The sequence below is a fragment of the Pipistrellus hanaki genome (assembly GCF_964339955.1).
Source record: "Pipistrellus hanaki genome assembly, chromosome: 8".
Taxonomy (NCBI): domain Eukaryota; kingdom Metazoa; phylum Chordata; class Mammalia; order Chiroptera; family Vespertilionidae; genus Pipistrellus; species Pipistrellus hanaki.
In genome coordinates this window covers 73,750,898-73,772,037 of record NC_140510.1, presented here as the reverse complement: position 1 = coordinate 73,772,037, position 21,140 = coordinate 73,750,898, and the positions used below count along the sequence as shown (strand labels likewise).

The 21,140-nt window shown below is 38.1% G+C and overlaps 2 protein-coding genes across 11 annotated transcripts in view; one reads left to right on the top strand and one right to left on the bottom strand.

Annotated features, from left to right (window-relative positions):
• Nucleotides 1–394: 394 nt before the first annotated feature.
• Nucleotides 395–11,747, bottom strand: NDUFB3 (NADH:ubiquinone oxidoreductase subunit B3). The gene is made up of 3 exons (XM_084893297.1): nt 11,440–11,747; nt 4,954–5,101; nt 395–618 (listed from the first exon to the last, which is right to left on the bottom strand). Exons 2-3 carry the CDS (start codon nt 5,097–5,099, stop codon nt 462–464), a joined length of 303 nt encoding a protein of 100 aa, XP_084749423.1. The 5' UTR covers nt 5,100–5,101; nt 11,440–11,747; the 3' UTR covers nt 395–461.
• Nucleotides 11,748–11,756: 9 nt separating this feature from the next.
• The window catches only part of HYCC2 (hyccin PI4KA lipid kinase complex subunit 2), a 41,976-nt gene continuing 32,592 nt past the window's right edge, over nt 11,757–21,140 (top strand). For 5 of the 10 annotated variants that reach the window (XM_084893203.1, XM_084893198.1, XM_084893197.1 and 2 more), the window contains exons 1-4: nt 11,757–11,895; nt 12,661–12,694; nt 19,204–19,303; nt 20,462–20,538. In XM_084893203.1, the coding sequence (XP_084749329.1) occupies nt 20,488–20,538 (51 nt within the window). In that variant the 5' untranslated portion in view covers nt 11,757–11,895; nt 12,661–12,694; nt 19,204–19,303; nt 20,462–20,487. Of the gene's footprint in view, nt 11,896–11,924; nt 12,051–12,660; nt 12,695–19,203; nt 19,304–20,461; nt 20,539–21,140 lie in introns of those variants that run through there. The other 5 variants (XM_084893202.1, XM_084893200.1, XM_084893205.1 and 2 more) reach the window with 3 other exon arrangements.

Genomic DNA, 21,140 nt, shown 5'->3' with positions numbered 1-21,140 from the left:
GACTGGAACATGTATTCCCTCCCCCCCCCCCGAAAGTTTATTTTATTTTATTTTATTTTTAAATTATTGAATTATCTTTGTACATATCTTACCATTGTCCCCTCCCCCCCACTCCCATACATGCCCTCCCTCCCCAGAGTTTTGTGTCCATTGGTTATACTTATTTGCATGCATACAAGTCCTTCGGTTGATCTCTTATCTCCCCCATATCTCCCTCCCCTCCCCGCTGTAATTTGACAGTCTGCTTGTTGTTGTTACCGTCTCTATATCTATCTTTTGGTTCATCAGTTTATAATGTTCTTTATTATCCATAAATGAGTGAGGTCATGGAACATGTATGCTTTATTAAATCTTAGTAGTATTCTTTAAGGGACAAACACACAGATGAGAAGGCTACAGTGAAGAAATCTTATTTTAATAACAGAGTTAAGAAGTCACTAAGATACTTCTAGGTATTATCTTCAGTGGTGCTTCTTATCTTTATTCTGGGACTCCAGGAAATATTCAACCCCTACAGCTACCACAAATGCAGCAAACCCCCATTTGAATCCTTTTAGCATTGCACCAACAAAGGTGACATTGTCTGCAAAGCCACCCATGTATCTCCAAGCTTCATTGCTAGAAACAAAACAAAACAAAAAAAAAAGGAGCAAAGGTTATAATCACATACATGCACGTTCACTGAGTAAAATACATTTAACTTTCATCTTTTTAACAGATGTAAATGCAACCTTATATAAGACCATTTAATGGACAACAATAGGTATCTTTCGGTGACATAGGATAATTAGGTCCATATGCCTGCATTTCACATGTAAAGTAGAAGAAAAAACACTTGATTTCATATTCAGAGTCATAATACTCAGGATTTCTACAAGATCCTCAAATGCAAGACTTTCTTTGGCTCTATCCATCACAGATCAGCTATGTGGCTTTGCCTATATTAGTCATTACAGCATCGTGGACAGAGGTAGAGTATTAACCTTTGCCCTGACACTTACACTAGATTCACAACCTCTTAGGATGGGCAGGTTACTTAACCTGTCAGAGCCTGCTTCCTCTCCTACTCAGTGATGACTATCTATCTTATAATGTTGTTATAAAGAATAAAAAGGGTGATGTGTGATATATTTTGGCACAGAGAGTATGTAACATTTGACATTATTCTTACTACTAATAAATTTCTCTATCACAGCAGCCTGAAGTTTAGAAGACTGATTTCCTGCTCTGGCAATCATTCTTCTGAGCACCCTAAACAGAGGTGTAAACAGAACTCAGAGACCTCTCCTGAAAAAAGTCTTCTCTTACAGGCAGCGGTAAGTGAGTGGGAAAAATCATGTTATGAAGAACAAAAACCACTTAACTAAAGATCTGACTTATTAGAAAATATGAGATAATCAAATACAATTTATTGATAGATACCAAAATCAGACAAAGACATTAGAAGAAAACTATAGAGTAATATCGCTAATGAACATAGATGCAAATATTGTTTTTTTATTTTAAATGCAAATATTCTTTTAAAAATATATATATTTCATTGATTTTTTATAAGAGAGGAAGGGAGAGGGATAGAGAGCTAGAAACATCAATGAGAGAGAAACATCAATCAGCTAACTCCTGCACCGCCCCGCGCCCCCCCCCGCCCCCCTCCCCCGCCCCCAGGATGTGCCCAAACCAAGGTACATGCCCTTGACTGGAATTGAACCTGGGACCCTTAAGTCTGCAGGCCAACACTCTATCCACTGAGTCAAACCAGTCAAGGCTAGATGCAGATGTTCTTTAAAAAAAAGAAAAAAGAAAAAAATATATATATATATATATATAATTGGTTTTTACAGAGAGGAAGGGAGGGGAATAAAGAGTCAGAAACATCGATGAGAGAGAAACATCAACCAACTGCCTCCTGCACACCTCCTACTAGGGTTGTGCTCACAACCAAGGTACATGCCCTTGACCGGAATCGAACCTGGGACCCTTCAGTCTGCAGGCCGATGCTCTATCTATTGAGCCAAACTAGTTAGGGCTAGATGAAAATATTCTTAACAAAATTTTAGAAAATTGAATCCAACTATATGTGTGTGTGTGTGTGTGTGTGTGTATATATATATATATATATATATATATATATATATATATATAGGATAATATATCATGATGAAATAGAATTTACCTTAGGAATTCAAGATTGGTTTAATCTTTGAAAAATCATTAAGGGTAATTCATCATATTAATAGAATAAAGGAATTATGTGAGCATCTCAATAGATGCAGAACAGGCAAGAATGTCCATTTACATCACTTCTATTCAACATTATACTAGCAGTGTTAGCCAGTACAGTAATGCAAAAAAAAAAAAAAAAAAAGAAATTAAAAGTTTATAGATTGAAAAGGAAGAAATAAAACAAGTGTACAAAAGTGATCACTTATGAAGTACAGGCTAAACAATCTGTAAAAAAAATGTTGGAACTAAAAAGTGAATTTAGCAAGGGAACATGATACAAAGTCAATATATAAACCCCAATTATATTTTTATATATTAGCAAAAAACTGGAAATTAAAGTTTAAAATACCATTTACAATACTATTAAAATATGGAAAAACTCAAGATAGATTTAATAAAATATTACAAGGCCTATATATAGAACACTGCTGAGAAATTAAAGAGGATCTAAATTGTTCATAGACTAGGAGATTCTATGGTGTTAAGATATCAATTATCGCCGAAACTGGTTTGGCTCAATGGATAGAGCTTCGGCCTGCGGACTGAAAGGTCCCGGGTTCGATTCCAGTCAAGGGCATGTACCTTGCTTGGTTGAGGGCACATCCCCAGTAGCGGGTGTGCAAGAGGCAGCTGATCAATGATTCTCTCTCATCGACGTTTCTAACTCTCTATCCCTCTCTCTTCCTCTCTGTAAAAAAAATCAATAAAATATATTTTTTAAAAAGATATCATTATCCTCAATTGAGCTATAGATTCAGTGAAATCCCAATTATCAATAAAATCCAAGGCAGCTTTTTGTAGAAACTGAAACACTCAACCTAAATTTTAAATATAAATGCAAAGAACCTAAAATAGCTTTTTTTAAAAATGGAGCTCTTATGCTACCTGATTTGAAGACACTGTAGTATTGTCATAAGGGTGGACATTCTATTCTGGATAACAGAATAGAATCCAGAAATAGACCACACAGATACTGTCAATTGATTTTTTACAAAGGCATTAAGGTAAACCAATATGGGAAAGACAGTCTTAGCAAATGGTGCTGGGACAACTGATGTCCAAATGCAAAAATACTTTCATCCTCACCTCACAGTATATAAAGGTAACACTATAAAAACTTGTAAGAGAAACCACAGGAGAAAATTGAGGGTGCAAAAAGCACAAACCATAATAGAAAAGTGCCAGATTGGGACTTCATCAAAATTTAAAACTCTTTGAAAGACATTATTTAAAAAATGAAAAAATAAGCCAAACTCTTAGGAAAAAACATTTGTAGCCCAGCCAGAATGGTTTAGTTGTTGAGCATCGATCTATGAACCAGGAGGTCACGATTTGATTCCTGGTCCGGTATAGGCATATACCCGGGTTTCAGGCTCGATCCCTAGTAGAGGTGTGCAGGAGGCAATCAATCAATGATTCTCTCTCATCATTGATGTTTCTCCCCTGCTTTCTCTCTCTCTTTTGATCCCTTTCTCTCTGAAATCAATAAAAAAAATATTTTTAAAAGAAATATTAAAAAATAAAACAAAAAACATTTGTAAAATATATATCTGATAAAAGGCTAATATGTAAATGTCCTCTTGAGAGTTTGACTGGGAGACCAGGAGTTCGATTGCTCGTTATGACATGTGCTGACCACCAGGGGGTGGTGTGAAATAAAGGAAGGCCCTGGCTGCTGCCAGCCGGAGAAGGGAGGTCCTGGCCAGCAGCCAGAAGGTCCTGATTGGCCCTGGTCACTGGCCACGCCTAGGGACCCTACCCATGCATGAATTTAGTGCACTGGGCCTCTAGGAATTCAGTAAAAGAAGATAAATACCCTGATAAAGAAATAGGCAAAATATGTGAATAGCCACTGCACCAAAGGGGAGCAGGGGGAAAGCACTAATGACAAGCACTGGAAAAGAATGTTATGATTGTGTCTTCATAAAACCATGGAAATTCAAATTAAAATAACAAAGAGGCATAACATTCACAAAAATGGCTAAAACTAGAAGACCAATAATGCCAAGTATTGATGAGGAGGATATTGAACAACTGAAATTCTCATACATTGCTGGTGGGAATGCAAAATGGTACAGCTACTTTGGAAAAACAGTTTGGCAGGTTTCCTATGAAAATAATCACACACTTATGATATGATCCAGAAACCCTACTCTTAGAGAAATGAAAACATCATGTTCACTCAGACTTGTATTAGATTGGTTATAGCATCTTTACTCATAACGGTTAAAAACTGGAAACAACACAAATGACAATTACTAATTGGTGAACTGCAAACAAAATGAGGTCTATGCACACAGTGGATGTTGCTCAGCAGTCAATAAGGAAGAAACGAGGGATACCAGCTAACAGTGCGCTTATGTCTCCAAAGCAGTATGCCGAGCGAAGGTGGCGAGGAAAGGGTGGAGACACAAAGCCGATCAAAGGTTGCCAGGAGCAGGGCAGGATGACACTGAGTGTGAAAGGGCACAAAAGAACTTTTGGGATGACAGAAATAGTTTATGACATGACTGTGGTGGTTACATAATTGTATACATTTACCAAAACTCATGAAATTAGACACTCAAAATGGGTGAATTTTACTGAATGTGAATGATACTTCAATAAAACGGATTTTAAAACTTTAATGTAAAAAGCCATCTTCAATTATTTTTTTTAAAGGGAAATACACAAAAAAGAAGCAAATAACGATTCTCTACGATAAATTCTATCTAAATTAAAGATTCTTACCGGCCCCAAGGGTCCTTGAGCCCCCGTGCCGCCAGCTTCTCCTGCACAGTTTCTAAGGGTGTCCCTTCTATCTTCCATTTTCTATAATCCGGAAGTACCAATTTACCATGCCCATGCCCATGCTCATGTTCATGTCCATGGGCCATGTCTATAGGAAAAGATTAAAGTAAAAGAGAAATTGCACATTGTAGCTATTGAATAACCAAGTTTACTACTAATGTTTTAAGGTAAAACATTTAAAATTAATGTTTTAAAGAGAGAACTAATATACAGCATGTTATTATATAACCAGTGTATGTTCACAATTAGGAAACACACACATATAATTTAAAAAAAAAATCAATAATACCATCACTCAGAGATGACCATTTATTTTGTTTATTCTTTTCTCCATTAAAATAATGGTAGACATTTAATGTCTGTCAATAAATGTCCCAGATACTCTAAAGTACTTTACATATATTAACTGTTACTTCCAAAGCAACTATTTGAACTTAAATTACAATGATTATTTTCATTTTACAGATGAAGACAATGAGGGTGCATGAAGGTAACTCTCTGGAGGTAACAAAAATAATAAGTGGTACAACTTGCAGTTTGGTTTCAGAGTCCTTGTTCCTAATTTCTTTTTTTTTTTTTTTTTTTTTCTTTCTAGCTAATTTATTTATTTATTTATTTATTATTATTTTTTTTAATAAGTTTTTATTTTTCATATTATTACAAATGTTCCTTCCCCCCTCCCCACCATTGCTCTCCTCCACCAGGTTCCCACCCCACCCTCTGCCCTTTCCCCTCTCCCCATTGTCCTCATCCATAGGTGCACAGTTTATGTTCAGTCTCTTCCCACGCCCCCCTCTCCCCTTTTCCCCAAGAATCGTCAGTTCACTCCCCTTCCATACCTCTGATTCTATTATATTCAACAGTTAATATTGTTCATTAGATTTTTTTAATTTCCTTGGTTTTTAGATTCACTTGTTGATAATTACGTATTTGTTGTTCATAATTTTTATCTTTGTTTACTTTCTCTTCTGAAAGAACCCCCTTCAGCAATTCATATAATTCTGGTTTGGTGGTGATGAACTCCTTTAGCTTTTTTTTATTAGTGAAGCTCTTTATCTGGCCTTTGATTCTGAGTGATAGCTTCGCTGGGTAGCTTATTTTTGGCTGTAGGTTCTTGCTATTCAGCACCTTGTATATTTCTTGCCATTCCCTTCTGGCCTGCATGGTTTCTGTTGAGAAGTCAGCTGACAATCGTATAGGTGCTCCTTTATAAGTTACTACCTTCTTTGCTCTTGCTTCTTTTAATATTCTCTCTTTATCTTTTGCTCTTGGAATTTTAATAATGATGTGTCTCGGTGTGGTCCTCTTTGGATTCCTTTTGTTTGGAGTTCTGTGCACTTCCTGGACTTGTAAGTCAAATTCTTTCACCAGGTGGGGGAAGTTTTCTGTCACTATTTCTTTCAGTATGTTTTCGATATCTTGCTCTCTCTCATCTTCTGGAACCCCCATAATTCTGATGTTGGTTCGCTTGAAGTTGTCCCAGAGGTTTCTTACATTATCTTCAATTTTCTGGATTCTCTTGCCTTCTAGCTTCTGTGGAGGAGTGTCTTCTGGCTCTTTATGTTCCAAATCTTTGACTTGATTCTTGCGATCTTCCCTTCTGTTTTTAGGACTCTGTAGAATATTTTTTATTTCAGACAATGTATTCTTTATTTCTTGTTGTTCCCTTATCATTTCTTGATGGTCTCTTTTCATATCCTCATAGGCCTTATCCATCTTTTCTAGGAAATTCTTGAAAAACCTTATAAGCGTAGATTTGAACTCTATATCCAGACGCTTTTTGTCCTCCATTTCTTTCGTTTGTGATCTATTTTGTTGTCGCATTTCGCAGTTACAGATGGGACGGGATTTCAGGGTGGAGCCTGCAGCTTTGGCTTCCGTCAGCCCCGCCCTATGCGGGTCCTTCAGTGCTCGCTGCCGGCGCCTCTGAGAGAAAGGTGCCCTCGGTTTTCGCCTGCTGCCAAACAGTCTATGCTCTCCCCCAATGAGCCCGGTATTGGGGTTCAGTTCAGTTGGAAGTGGAGTTGGAGGTGGCGTTCACAGCAGTCTGGAGGCCCAGTCTCCTTCCCGTCAGGGCAATCCCGCGGCACAGCCGACCGTCCCTTCTCTGGGGGCAGTGTGCGCGCCTCCGGGACCTCCTTTCTCCGCTACCCCGGGGTTCCGACTTACAGCCCAGCTCCCTCTGGCTGAGCCTGAGTCCCCGGGGTCTGGCCCAGAACTGGGGTTCAGAGCAGTCGGGGGCCCAGCACAGTCGGAGTTTTCTCTCCTTCCCACTTGGGAACGCCCGCCAGGCACTCGGCCTCCCTCCTCTCTGGCTCCGTCCTCTCCGCGCGCGCCGCGTGTCTCCGTACCTTAGGCTTTTACAGCTCCTCCGCACTTCCTTCTGGTTTTCTCCTTGCTTCTTGTTGTAGGATTTCCAGTCAGTCGACTTTCCTGTAGTTCTGGGTAATGTCCATTTTATATTTTAGTTGTATTTTATTAAAATTTTTGTGTGCGGCTGCGGCTAGTTGCCTACCCGAGCAGCCATCTTGGATTCTCTCCTTGTTCCTAATTTCTAAGCAATACTGTTCCCTTTCTTTTAGTGCTTTCATTATGCATAATGAAGATGTCTTACACACTGATATGTTACTTTCTTTAGATGATCCTATTAAAATATTATATAGTATGATTGTGTTTAAACGTATACATGATAGCATGAATTTTTTCTGTAAGGAGCCAGATAGTCAATATTTTAGACTATGTGGGAACTTAAAAAGCAAGAGAAAACAACTTTCCACAAATATTTTGTTGATAACATTCAGAACATAATAACGGAGTATATATTTTTTTGTAATACAGGTCTACTGATGAGGAAAATGTCATTTTTGGGAGGATAACATTTTGTTTAACTAGGGCTTAAAGTTTAGTGTCCCTTAATGTCAAATTGATTGTACATGATTGTCTGTAAAAAACATTATTAACTGATGGTCTGTACACAAAACAGGCAATGGGTTGAATTTTAACATGTTCTTTTAAATTGATTTTTTAGAGAGAGAGAAAGGGAGAAAGAAAGGGGGTGAGGTGGGTGAGGGGGAGGGTGGAATACAGAGAGGCACACATATGCACCCCACAGGGGATGGAACCGCAACCTGAGTATGTGACCTTCTCTATCATCTATTATCTATCTATCTATCATCATCTATTTGACTTAGTGGTTGAGTGTTGACCTATGAACCAGGCAGTCATGGTTCGATTCCTGCTCAGGGCACATGCCTAGGTTGTGGGCTTGGTCCCCAGTAGGGGGTGTGCAGGAGGCAGCAAATGAATGATTCCGTCTCATCATTGATGTTTCTCTCTCTCTCTCTCCCTCTCTCTTCCTCCCTGAAATTAATAAAAATATATATATTTTTAAAAGGACCCCTTTTTAATTTGTAAGTTTGTTTCCTTAAATAAAATATGCCCTCAATAGTAACATAAAGACTTCAGTTTTACTAGTATTATTTTTATACATAACATAAAAATAAACTTCAGCTCACTGTGATGTGCCTTCCACTTTCACACCCAGGGGGCGAGAATGTGACTTAGCACAACCACTCTGAAAAACTGTTTGGCATGATCTAGGAAAGTGGAACATCTGAATACTTTATGACCTAGCAATTCTACTCCTAAGTTTATATACTCTAGATCTGCATTGTCCAATATGGTAGCCACTAGCATTGGAATGTGGTTAGTGTAACTGGGAAACTAGACTTCCTATTAATTTTAATTAATTTAAATTTCAAAATTGATTCTCAAATTAATTATTGGAAAATTTAGAGTGTATTTCAAACAATTTGGGTATACGGATTTACTTTATCAACAGTAAATTTGATAAAATAGAAACATAGATCAAGTGTTTATGAAAACTTAGCATAAAACATTCTATAAGTGTAAAATACATAAGTCTTAAAGACATTATGAAGAAAACAAAATATTTCATTAATAATTTTAACACTGATTATGTTAAATTAATGTTATGGTTCTTTTTAAAAAAATATATATTTTATTGATTTTTTTACAGAGAGGAAGGGAGAGAGATAGAGAGCTAGAAACATTGATGAGAGAGAAACATCGACCAGCTGCCTCTTGCACACCCCCTACCGGGGATGTGCCCGCAACCAATATACATGCCGTTGACGGGAATCGAACCTGGGACCTTTCAGTCCACAGACTCCGACGCTCTACCACTGAGCCAAACCGGTTTTGGCTATTATGGTTCTTTTTATCTTTTTAAAATGGTTACTAAGAAATTTTAAATTACATATATGGCTTGAATATGTTTTCTTTGGACTGCACACTGCTTTAGAGAAACTCTTGCATGTATATAACAATAGATATATTTTATAAAAACCTTTTAAACCACATTATTGATTCTAGCCCCAAATTATAAACAATCCAAATATCCAACAATGGATTATGAAATAGAAACTTATGGAATATTGGACAACAAAAACAACATGCAACAGTGTGAATTAATCTTACAAATATGATGAGAAAGGGGTGAGTCATATACTTTGATCCCATCAATATAAATTGAAGAACCTAACAATTTATTTTTTTAGGAATGCATTATAGATAGATAGAAAATAAAATGAATGCTTGAAACAAGTGAATGCTTATCACAAGTCAGGATAGTAGTTACCCCTTGGGGAAGGACATAAAATCAGAGCTTCTAAAGCAGTGTTTTTCAACCTATTCTTAATTCTTGTATGCCAAAGGAGTTTTTTGGACAATTGTTTTCCTTATCACATTTTCATTCCCCCCCCCCCAATGAAATTTCAACACTACAGATATGTTATATCATGTTTATGTACTATGGCTTTTTGGAGAGCCACACACCTCAGTAGTATCTATGATTTTTTCACACACTGTCCATCTCTCAGAACCAATTTTCAAATACTCAAAGGCCAATCACTTGTGTTGAGAATGCATGTTCTAAGGTATTGGCAATGCTTTATGTCCTAAACAGAAGGGTGGGTACACAAGTGTTTGCTTAATTAGAATTCTTTAAATAGTACTCTTTTATACACCTTTCTATTATATATACTTCACAGTAAAATAGGAAATTAGATAAAGTGACAAAGTATGCTAAGGACTCAACAACAGGTGATTATTTCCAGTTCAGAGTTGTTCCAACAAGAATAGCAAGGAGTTATTTCCACAAAGAAAACCCACGTAGTCATGAAAATTTAAAAAGCTATCTACTTATGTTTGGAGTGAACCTATAATATCAACCTCCACTAAAGGGGGATGGAATCCCTAAGAAGGAAATAAGAGGATACCCTGTTTCCCTGAAAATGAGACAGTGTCGTATATTAATTTTTTCTCCCAAAGTTGCGCTAGGTCTTATTTTCGGAGGATGTCTTATTTTCGGGGAAACACGGTAATACCACTTATAACATATGTAATTTTGTGGTTTACCAAAGACTTTCAAGCATACACCACAATTTCCTCTCATTTTTAAAATTGGGGGTATTATAAGAACATTAGTAAATAAAAGACGAATGAATTTTTTAGTGTCCCTTCCAGTCCCTGCACCTATGTACATGTAATTTTAAAATAGTAAAAATTTTGGAGTAAATCGCTCTAAAAATGGATGCGACTTTGTACCCTGTTTTTTCACTTTAACATCGTGTCCAAAACATTCACAGCAGAAAAAAAAAAAAAAAACTCACTTAAAACTATACATATTTGCCCTAGCCGGTTTTGCTCAGTGGGTAGAGCATAAGTCTGCGGACTGAAGGGTCCCGGTTCGGTTCCAGTCGGGGGAATAAAATATATATATTAAAAAAAACAACTATACATATTTGTGAGGCAGGCATTATAATTATTCCTCCTCCAAAAATTTTAAAAATATATATTTTTATTGATTTCAGAGAGGAATGGAGGAGAGATCAATGATGAAACATCAACGATGAAAGAGAATCATTGAGTGGTTGCCTCCTGCAACCCCCACGCTGGGGATTGATCCCGAAATCCAGGCATTGTGCCCTTGGCTGGAATTGAACCTGGGACCCTTCAGTCCGCAGGCTGACGCTCTTCCCACTGAGCCAAATCAGCTAGGGCCCTCCTACACACATTTTTGATTTGGGGGCTGTTCTGACTTTATTCAACTCAAATGTAAACAAACAATCAAACAACAACAACACGGGACAGGGGATGCTGCTGGTGGCAGAGTAGGAAAAAGGCTGAATAAGCCCCGTCATTCCCACTGTATCCTTGTACACCCACCCCCACCACCCCAGAACTTCACAGGTCTCTCCCGCTAGCTCTTCGATCGCCTTCCCTCTGGAGCCACACACCCTCATCGTCCTTCTTTATTTTGTCTCTCCCTTTCGAAACCCCCCCAGAATGGATATCTCATTCCTATTTCCACTCAAGAGATCGCCCACCAGCTCTCTAATTTACCTGACAGCAATCTGACCTCTGAGGACACTCAATAGTCAAGCCTCCTGCCGGAGCCAACCGGAAGCGGAAGTTGCCACCTGGCGGTCCTTCCGGCAGGAAAGCCGAGAAGCCGTTCCGGTTCGGGGTCACAGACTTATGAACCAGGTGGAGATGACGCGAAGGAGGCTGACAGTCGACATTTCCCCCACCTCACCCAGTACACCTGTGCATCCGTCGTCTCACGACGATCGGAGCCATGGTGGAGGACAGAAGGTCGGGGCAGAGGCGATGTTTTCCTTGTTCGCAGACCGGAATTGATGCTGCACCGAGGGGCGGGCCGCAGACCTCCTGCAGCCAATAAGAGAGGCGGTTGTTCAACGTGGGCCCGGCCAATGGGAGGGCTGCTTGTTGCGCTGCAGTTGGCAGGCGGCTGCGGGAGGCGGTGGCGGTAAGAAGCCGGAGGCAGCGGGGTGACAGGTAAGCCCGCGGCCGCGCTGTCTTTGGGGGGCGCGAGGGCTCCGGAGAAGGGGTGTCCATCTCCGGCTGCAGGAGCTCTCGAGGGGGTCCGACGAGGACGGTCTGGGCAGGTGGCAGCCGCACTGTCGGTGGCCCCGGAGCCTTTCGTAGCCCAGGTAGCCGCCGGGAGGTCGCGAGGAGCAGGCAGCCGAGGCGGGTGGAGGCTGAGCCCGGAGCGGCGACGTGGGGCCTAGGGCGTGGGGGCTGCGGTGGCACCTGCAGGGAGGACGGGCCGGAGCCGGGCGGAGTCGTGAGGGCTGGAGGGGCTCCGTGCACGAAGCTCGGACAGCGAGAAGGACGCGGCTTTGCAGGCACCGGGGAGGAATCCCAGGGATTGCTCTTCTGAAAGGGCTGTTTCTCCGGGTGGGAAGGGGGAGCGGCGAGGACAGATATTCACTGGCGGTCAGATCCTTGGGACTCTTTGTAACTGTATATTATGTAACCCGTGGCTGTTATGTACCCAAACAACCAGGTTGTCCCTCTTGGAAGAGGAGGTCTGGTAACCCATTGATGTGTCAGAATAGTTCTCTTTTTTTCCTTCTTCGTTGGTTTGAGTGCTTTTCACCCCTGCAGGCTGTGGAAGCGTGCAAGCATGAAGGATAGTCACGACGACCTTATCCCAAATATGGATTTGGGTTGAGAGATTCGTTAGTTTGCAGTTTAGGAACTTATTTGTTTTTGAGGGTCAAGGCTGATTGCAAATACTTCTTTATTTCTAATCTTCAGGAAAGTGGAGAGCCTCAAAAATCTATAGTGCGAGGTAAGTGCAAATTGGAAAATGACTAGAAATCTAGTTATGGATTATTTCTTAGGTTTAGAAAGTATGCTTTTTGAACCTCTTTGACAGAAGTAAAATGTATTTGCAGATATAAATAACTGAATTGCCATACTTGCACAATGAAATGTACAATTAATACAGGAATTTAATTAAGCGTATGTTATGGAAGAACAGACTACATTAAAAATTTGATTTTGCTCGCCGTGTGCCTCCAAGGTTGAGCCTCGACCTATGAACCTGGAGGTCAGAGGTCACTGTTGATTCCTGATCAGAGCACTTGCCTGGGTTGCGGCTTGATCCCCAGTAGGGGGCGTGCAGGAGACAGCCGGTCAGTGATTCTTTCTCATCATTGATCTATCTCTCCCTCTCCTTTCCTCTCTGAAATCAATTTTAAAAATATATGTACATTTATTTAAAAAAAAAACAAAAAACACTTGGTTTTGTAGCTCACTGGAAAACAGTTTTAAAAGAAGCATTATAAATTTCCAAAATGTAAGCTGATTGAAATGTTGCCTGTATCTTAGAAGATAAGAACTAATATAGTATTAGCAAGTGTACTATAATTTCCCTTTTTCTATTACTAATTTATATTAATATGTCCCAGAACCTAAATAAAAAATTCATCACTTGGTAAGGAGAGGTGGTTCATTAGATTTTGTTAATTCTGAAGTGGAGTACTAAGATATTTATCAGTGCTTTCAGATAAAAATTTTGACACTTGGCGTTTCATTGTATTTTTACTTTTTGCATGAATAATACTATCTCAGTCACAAAGAATGTTTCTACTTCTAGTTGCAGTTCTGTGGTGTGAGTACCTGTGAACAAATCTGCTTTTATGTAGGGTGGTGTGTGTGTGTATTATTATGTAATCAGCCTACTAGAGCTGTCAGTGGATGATTTTTTAATGGCCAGTAGGTGTCATTGTAAAATACAATAAAGTTGAATATCATTAGAAGACCACTTTTCTGACACATTTCTGTAGTGGAACTGTTTATAAGGAATTTGAAATAATGGCTGTAAAGAAGTATAATCATTTGCTCTAAATTGCACCTTGAAAGCTTGTTTTTATTTTATTTATTTGTTTTTTAAAATATATTTTATTGATTTTTTTACAGCGAGGAAGAGAGAGGGATAGAGAGTTAGAAACATCGATGAGAGAGAATCATCAATCAGCTGCCTTTTGCACACCCCCTACTGGGATGTGCCCCAACCAAGGTACATGCCCTTGACCGGTATCAAACCCAGGACCTTTCAGTCCGCAGGCTTACGCTCTATCCACTGAGCCAAACTGGTTTCGGCTTGAAAGCTTGTTTTTAAATCCAACTCTCAAGCCATCTTCACATGCAATAGATTTAGTTTTTAATACACAGTTTTGGCACCTTATAGTAGTTTACTAAGTTCTAGAATGATTAAGATTTTCAGCTTGACTGAGCTTTATAATAGAAAAACCCATGCTACATAAAAAACGACGACAACAACAACACACAGTCCTAGCAGTTTGGCTTATTGGATAGAGCGTCAGCTGTGGACTGAAGGGTCCTGAGTTTGATTCCCAGTCAGGACACATGCCCAGGTTGTGGGCTCAATCCCCGGTGTGGGGTGTGCAGGAGGCAGTTGATCAATGATTTTCTCTCATCGTTGATGTTTCTATCTCTCTTCTTCTTCCTTAATCTCTGAAATAAAAAACCACAGAACACAAAAAAATAAAATGATAAAATATGGGCAAAAAGTCTCCAAACAAGTTATCAGTTGCACAAAATAGTATTTTGTTGTTATTCTTTTAATACAAGAACAGAGGAATTTTTTGTTTCAGTGTCTGTGACTTCTTAGTTTCTTTTGATGTTCAAATAGTTTCTTTTACATTTTTGCCTGGTAAGTAGACGAAATTCTTTTCTGAGGATGATGAATTGAATATTTGTTATTGTCTAAAATGTGATGCAGTGGGTTTTGGAGGGAGTTGGCACAGAAAGCTCTGAAGTTGCTTACAGCTGGTGTGAGCAGAGCCTTCCTTACCTGCAGAGCTTCCACTGAGTTCTTGTCACTTTGAGCTATTTCAATTCAAAATAGCTCTGCTCCGTTTGCCTGCTATTGATACAGTGTTAAAAATAGACTCGGACCTAATTCAGAAACTCTCCATGAAAGTGAAGAGTTTTATACACACACACACACACACACACACACACACACACACAATAATCTAGGAGGCTTTTTAGAAACATGCATATTTATTATATCATTTCCACTTCCCTTCAGAATCTTAGTGGTAAGGGGAATGTGAAGGAAGGTGGATATACATATTTTGAAGACAAAAAAAATTCCCTAGATATGGTTCACTGCTGGCTTCCACTTACAAATCATTGATCTAATTCAAGGCTCTCTTACTTGTGATATGAACCAGTAATCATAGTTTTTGCTTGAGAGAAAGGGCTATCAAATCTACCAATAACTTTATAGCTCAATGCATTTTCACCATTTAATATCTTAGCTGGGATAGATTTTCTAGCCAGCAGCTAAAGTTGCCAGAAATAAAAATTGTGCTGAATATTTTGGTTTGGATTAGTTTTTACTTGACACTTAGCTGCTTTCCACAAACCAAGGTAATTTCTTTCATGATTTAGACCTGTGTTAAATTGCACAGATATTTACTTATATCTTGTTCTCTCAATGTATCTGGACGCTATCCAATTCTAGAATCAAACTACTACACTTGGAAAATAAGAATTGGAAGTTTTCTCAATTAAAGGTCTTTTACAATATTGCTATGATACAAAGATGATATACATTTAGATTTTGTGTAAACACTCAATAATATATAGTAAAACTTGGAATTGTGAATTTGTTAATTTTGACACAGATCCTATTTAGAAATTCCTGGTTTATCTTTATGAATTCTAGACTTGTTGTTTTGGTATCTATTTGCTATCAAGACAAGTACTAGAAAAAGTAAATGAGTCAGCTTTAATTTTGGAGAAAGGAGTAAAAACTCAATTATGTAATATATTAAGATATGTGACTTGGATTATTTAGAGAATTACTAGAGGCCCGGTCCACGAAATTTGTGCACGGGTGTGGTCTCTAGGCCTGGCCAGCGATTGAAGTGCAAGCATCTGGCGTGGAAGGGCAGGTCCCAGCTGACCTCTGGGCCCTGGGCAGCACCTGGGCTCCCAGACCCCACCCATCTCCCTCCGTTTGAGTCATCAGCCCCCGCCTGACTCCCCCAGTGCCTGGGAGCTGGATGGTGGCCCTGGCGCCGCCCCCCTTCCCCCGCTGCTGGTTCAGTCTGCAGGACAATCGGTGGGGCCATCGGACCCTGCTCACACCCACCTTGGCCTGGTGCCACCCGCTCACCTGCTCCACCATCCCGCCGCGGTTCCGCTCATCGGGACCCATTGGGGCTGGCAGCACCTCCACCGCTGCCTGCTGCCAGCACATGTCACCAATGCCTGCCATGTCCCACGCCACCCCCAGGTGGTCAGCACACCTCATAGCAAGCGGTCGAACTCCCGGTCTAGGGGACAAATTGTATATTAGGCTTTTATATAGGATAGTTCTTTCTAGATTTGAAATATAACTACCAGAAAAGTAGTCATAAAATATGATAAATGGCACCAATTTATTGAATGGCAAAGCATCAGTTACAAAAGAGATATTTTGGTCTATTTGTAAAACACTGAACTCAAAGAAATGTTAGAATCAAATTCACCACTGAACCCACCCATGCTTCCTGAGCCCCCTTTCTGTTGTCCCCCCATTCTGGATTCTTCTCTGGAAAAGGGACTTCCTTTTGCCTTCAGTCCACTCTGCACCAAGCATTTCATGGGTTCATCCACCTGGCTAAGTTCTCTTTTAATAAAATTTCCTTTTTGAGACATTTAAAAGAAAAAGTTAAAGAAAAGCACGTCTAACCTAATGAACCATAGATTAAAAATAAAAAATTGAGGTTTTTAAAAAAATATATTTTTAACAATTTTTAGAGAGAGAGGAAAGGAGAGGGATAGAGAGATAGAAACATCGATGAGAGAAAACATCATCGATTGGCTGTCTCCTGAATACTCCTTATTGGGGGGGATTGAGCCTGAAACCCAAGCATATGCCTTAACTGAGAGTCTGATCATGTCCTCCACCACTGAGCCATACCAGCGAGGCTACTCTTTTTATTTTATTTATTTTATTGGGGTGCAGGTTTTCTATTTTTTCCTGATTTAATCTTGGTAAGTTTCGTGTTTCTAGGAATTTGATTATCCAATTTGTTGGTGTACAGTTGTTCACAATACTCTCTTTATAACCCTTTCTATTTATGTAGAACCAGTAGTAATGTCCCCTCTTTCATTTCTGATTTTAGGAATTTGTGTTTTCTTAAAGAACCTGTTTTGGGTTTTAAATTTTTTTCTATTTTCAATTCTCTATTTCATTTATCTCTGTTCTAATCTTTATTATTTTCATCCTTCTGCTAGCCTTGGGTTTAGCTTATTCTTTTTCTAGTTCCTTAAGTTGTAAAGTTAAGTTGTTTATTTGAGTTTTCTTGTTTTTTAATGTAAGCATTTATAGCTATACATTTCCCCCTTAACACCACTCTCATAGCATCCCATAGGTTTGGAGCATTGTGTTTTTATTGTTTGGCTCTAAGTATTTTCTAATTTCCCTTGTGTGTTGTTTAATTTCCACAACCTTTCGAATTTTCCCACTTTTCATTCTTTTGATTTCTATGTTCATCCCATTGTCGCCATGGAAGATACTCTGTATAATACCTGTCTTCTTAAATCTGTTGAATGTTGATTTGTAGCCTACGTATTGTCTATCTTGGAAAATAGCCTAGGTGCACTTCAGAGGAATGTGTATGCTGTTTTTGTCTTATTTTCTTTTAATTTTTGGTTATATTTTTGTCTCTCTGGATATTTAGTCATTTTATTATTGTGTGCCAGACTTTTTGTATGAAAGATTCAGAGACAACGTTACCTTCCAAATAGGATTCCCATTTCTTTCTGTGGCTTAAATGGGCGAAGGGGCTAATTACCTCCAATTAATCAGGGATTGAACTATTTTAAAGCTGTGGTAAAGTTTGTTGTTTTTTAAAAATATATTTTATTGATTTTTTTCAGAGAGGAAAGGAGAGGGAAAGAGAATTCGAAACATTCATGAGAGAGAAATATCAATCAGCTGCCTCCTGCACACCCCCTACTAGGGATGTGTCCACAACCCAGGTACATGCCCTTGACCGGAATCGAACCTGGGATCCTTGAGTTCGAAGGCTGGCGCTCTAACCACTGAGCCAAACCGGTTAGATTTAGGGCAGCTGTGTTAAAGTTTAATAAAACTCAGTTTTCCTATCATTTGCCATGTTGGATTTTCTTGCTTTGTCTTTTTAAATTGAGAGCCTAGATGGTATCTGTATCCTTAGCCCTGAAAGATTGTCAGAAGCCCATCTCTACAGAGGTCCCAATCTGTGCACTGCTTCAAAGTCTGGCAGTGGCCTGGGCTCATAATTCCCAAGATATTAAAGGTGGAGTCTCTTTGACATGAAGTGCCCCTTCCCAAAGGGACACTAGTTACGAGTTTCTTATTATTATATACCTTTCCGGAGATATTCTTAGTCCTTTCCAAGACTGTCCCTCACTGCTGAACGTCTCCTGAAGTAAAATCTCATAGAAGAGATGAAGTCAGCTGTTGTGGTTGGAGTAGAGAGGTCTTGTGACACATCTGTAGTTTGAAAAACATTGAATTATAATGATATGTAATTAAATTTCAAGAGTTACTATTTATTGATGTGTTTTTTGTACTTAAAATAACTGTTAACATATTTTAAAGTGCTAATTTTCTTTTCATGTTTTAGATTTAAAATGGTAATACAGTTTTGAATCAAAGAGATAGAACATAATGTGATAAGCAACTATATGAAAAGATTTATCAATTTGTGAAAAAAGTATAACTTTAGCAATTTGAAAATTATTTTCTCTGATCAAAAACCTTTAACATATTTTTGTGACAAAAATTCAAGTAATAGCATTTTCTATGTTTTTTTTTTTAAATGATAAAATTTTCAGTTCTGTAAAACTCATCCAAAATGATTTTATAGTCATTGATGCTTATTATTTAAGCTTGGTTTTATACTTCATAATAAAATTTTAATGATTGTTTGCACAGTACTATTGGATTAGTAGAATTATTGTATGAAAATCTTAATTTTATAAATTATTCAAGTGAGGCTCCAGCTCCAGAAAATTTAAATAACTTACCCAAGGTCTTGCCGATAATTAATGAATATTTGCAACTAAAACTAGGACTTCCTTTCTAATTTTTTTAAAAAAAATTAGGTTTGGTAATGGTACACAAGTATAGGTTAGTTATTATAGAAATTTTTGAGTTACTAATTATTTCTTAAATTAGATAAACTATATTAAACCTGTCTTACCAAAATTGTTCTTACTTCTTTGTATTACATTCTTGAGAATATGTCTCAATATTTTACAGTTTTCTATTTTCATTTTTTATAGAGTTGGAAAATAGTTAACTCTCAACAAATGAATTCCACACTTGAACTTTGCCGCATTCCTGTGCCACCTCCTCCTTTAGAAAACTGATCTTAGAACAGAGGTAAAAATTATGGAATTTAACTTTTTAAAGGATAAAGAGTGAATTTCCCATACACTTATATATCAATATATTAGGCCAGTGGTCGGCAAACTCATTAATCAATGGAGGGGCAAACCGCAGCTTGACTCATGAGTTTGCTGACCACTGTAGTATTAGACTTTTTGATAATCCTTGGGGGATAGCTTCTATTTATTAGGCAATTCTACCGAGGAGACTTGAAAGAATCACATCTTAATGTCTTTGAAATCTACTTTTAAAAGTGTTTTCTGTTTAATAGTTATGTCTTTTAACTTTTTTGTTGTCTAACCTTTACAGTTACTGACTTATCAAATTTTCTTAGCATAACTATATTATTTAACCTACATTTAGATCAGTGTTGTCCAAAAGAATTTCTATGATAATGTCTGTGTTCTATATCTGTGCTGTCCAATATGAGAGACACAAGCCACTCTTAGTTACTAAGTACTTGAATATAGCTAGTGCAACTAAGGAATTGAATCTTTAAATTTTATTTTATGTTATTATTAGCCACTTATAGCAGGTGGCTACTGTATTGCATAGTATAGCTCTAGGTTTTTCCTTAGGGAACTTGGTATTTACAATAACAGCACATTTTAAGTGCTTAAGTTTCACACTTAATCTAAATAGCTTGAAAATTTGCTGTAGCAAAACTCATTTTTTACTATCTCATATGTTGTCTTAATACTTGTGTAGCTTTGTTTAATAAATTTGGTCCACCAGAAGACCTTAAGAGCAGTTATCATAGTTAGTCTTGCTCACTGATGTAGCCTGGCTGATGTAGCTCAATGGTTGAGCATTGACTTATGAACCAGGTGGTCACAGTTCAAGGTGGTCACTGGGATTCAGGCTCGATTCCCAGTAGGTGGTGTCCAGGAGGCACCCGATCAATAATTCTCTATCTCATTGATGTTTCTATCTCTTCCTTTCCCATCCTTTCTGAAAGCAATAAAAATATATTTAAAAGAAATAAAACTTCTTTCTTTAAAAATTTTTAGTTTAATTAAGTTTAAACTAAGCCTTCTTATCTAAAATATATACTAGATGAATTTCTCCTGTAGTGAAAGGCACTCATTATTTACTTTTGGTAGTGTCCGTAAGTAGTAATGCTATCCTCAATTCAGTGCTTTTTTCTTTCAGAGATAAGAGTAACAAGGTAGAAGAAGATGCTGGGATCTGAACGTGGTGTTGTGGAAGAATGGTTATCAGAATTCAAGGTAAAGTGGATTAGGGATAAGAATGTGTCATATGATTCTATATGTCAGTAATTTAAACAGTAAATATGTGTTCTTGGGAGAAATCGAAATATGATATGAAGTAGAAATGGCAAAATTTGAAATAACATTTCTGTAATTGCAACTCTCTAAAAGGGCACTGATGTGAATAATGGCTAGAAGATAATATATAAAAATGAAAATAGTTTGTTAGGATTGATGAGGAGATATATAAATTTTAAAATATTCAATTCAAAGAAGGGAAACCTTCAGTTTTTAATAAGGCACAGAAATAGGATTTTTGCCTTATTTTATTTTCTGTAATTTAAAATCATTCATTGATTTGAGTGAAAACTATAATTACTAACATTATGGAAAAAAGTGTTTTATAAACATAAAATGCAAGAATTAAAATATATCTAAACTGCCTGGCCGGTGTGGCTCAGGAACCAAGAGATCACTGGTTCGATTCCCTGTCATGGCACATGTCTAGGTTGCAAGCTTGATCTCCAATAAGGGGCATTCAGGAGGAAGCCAAAAAGATGTTTCTATTTCTCTACTTCCCTCCCTTTCGCTCTAAACAATCAATAAGAACATGTTAAAAT

Bases quoted from the DNA above. Each gene is read 5' to 3' on its own strand.
- NDUFB3 (XM_084893297.1), bottom strand. From the start codon at position 5,099: ATGGCCCATGGACATGAACATGAGCATGGGCATGGGCATGGTAAATTG. The intron at 619-4,953 runs GTAAGAATCTTT...TTTTGTTTCTAG, and splicing joins CTCAAGGACCCTTGGGGCCG to CAATGAAGCTTGGAGATACA.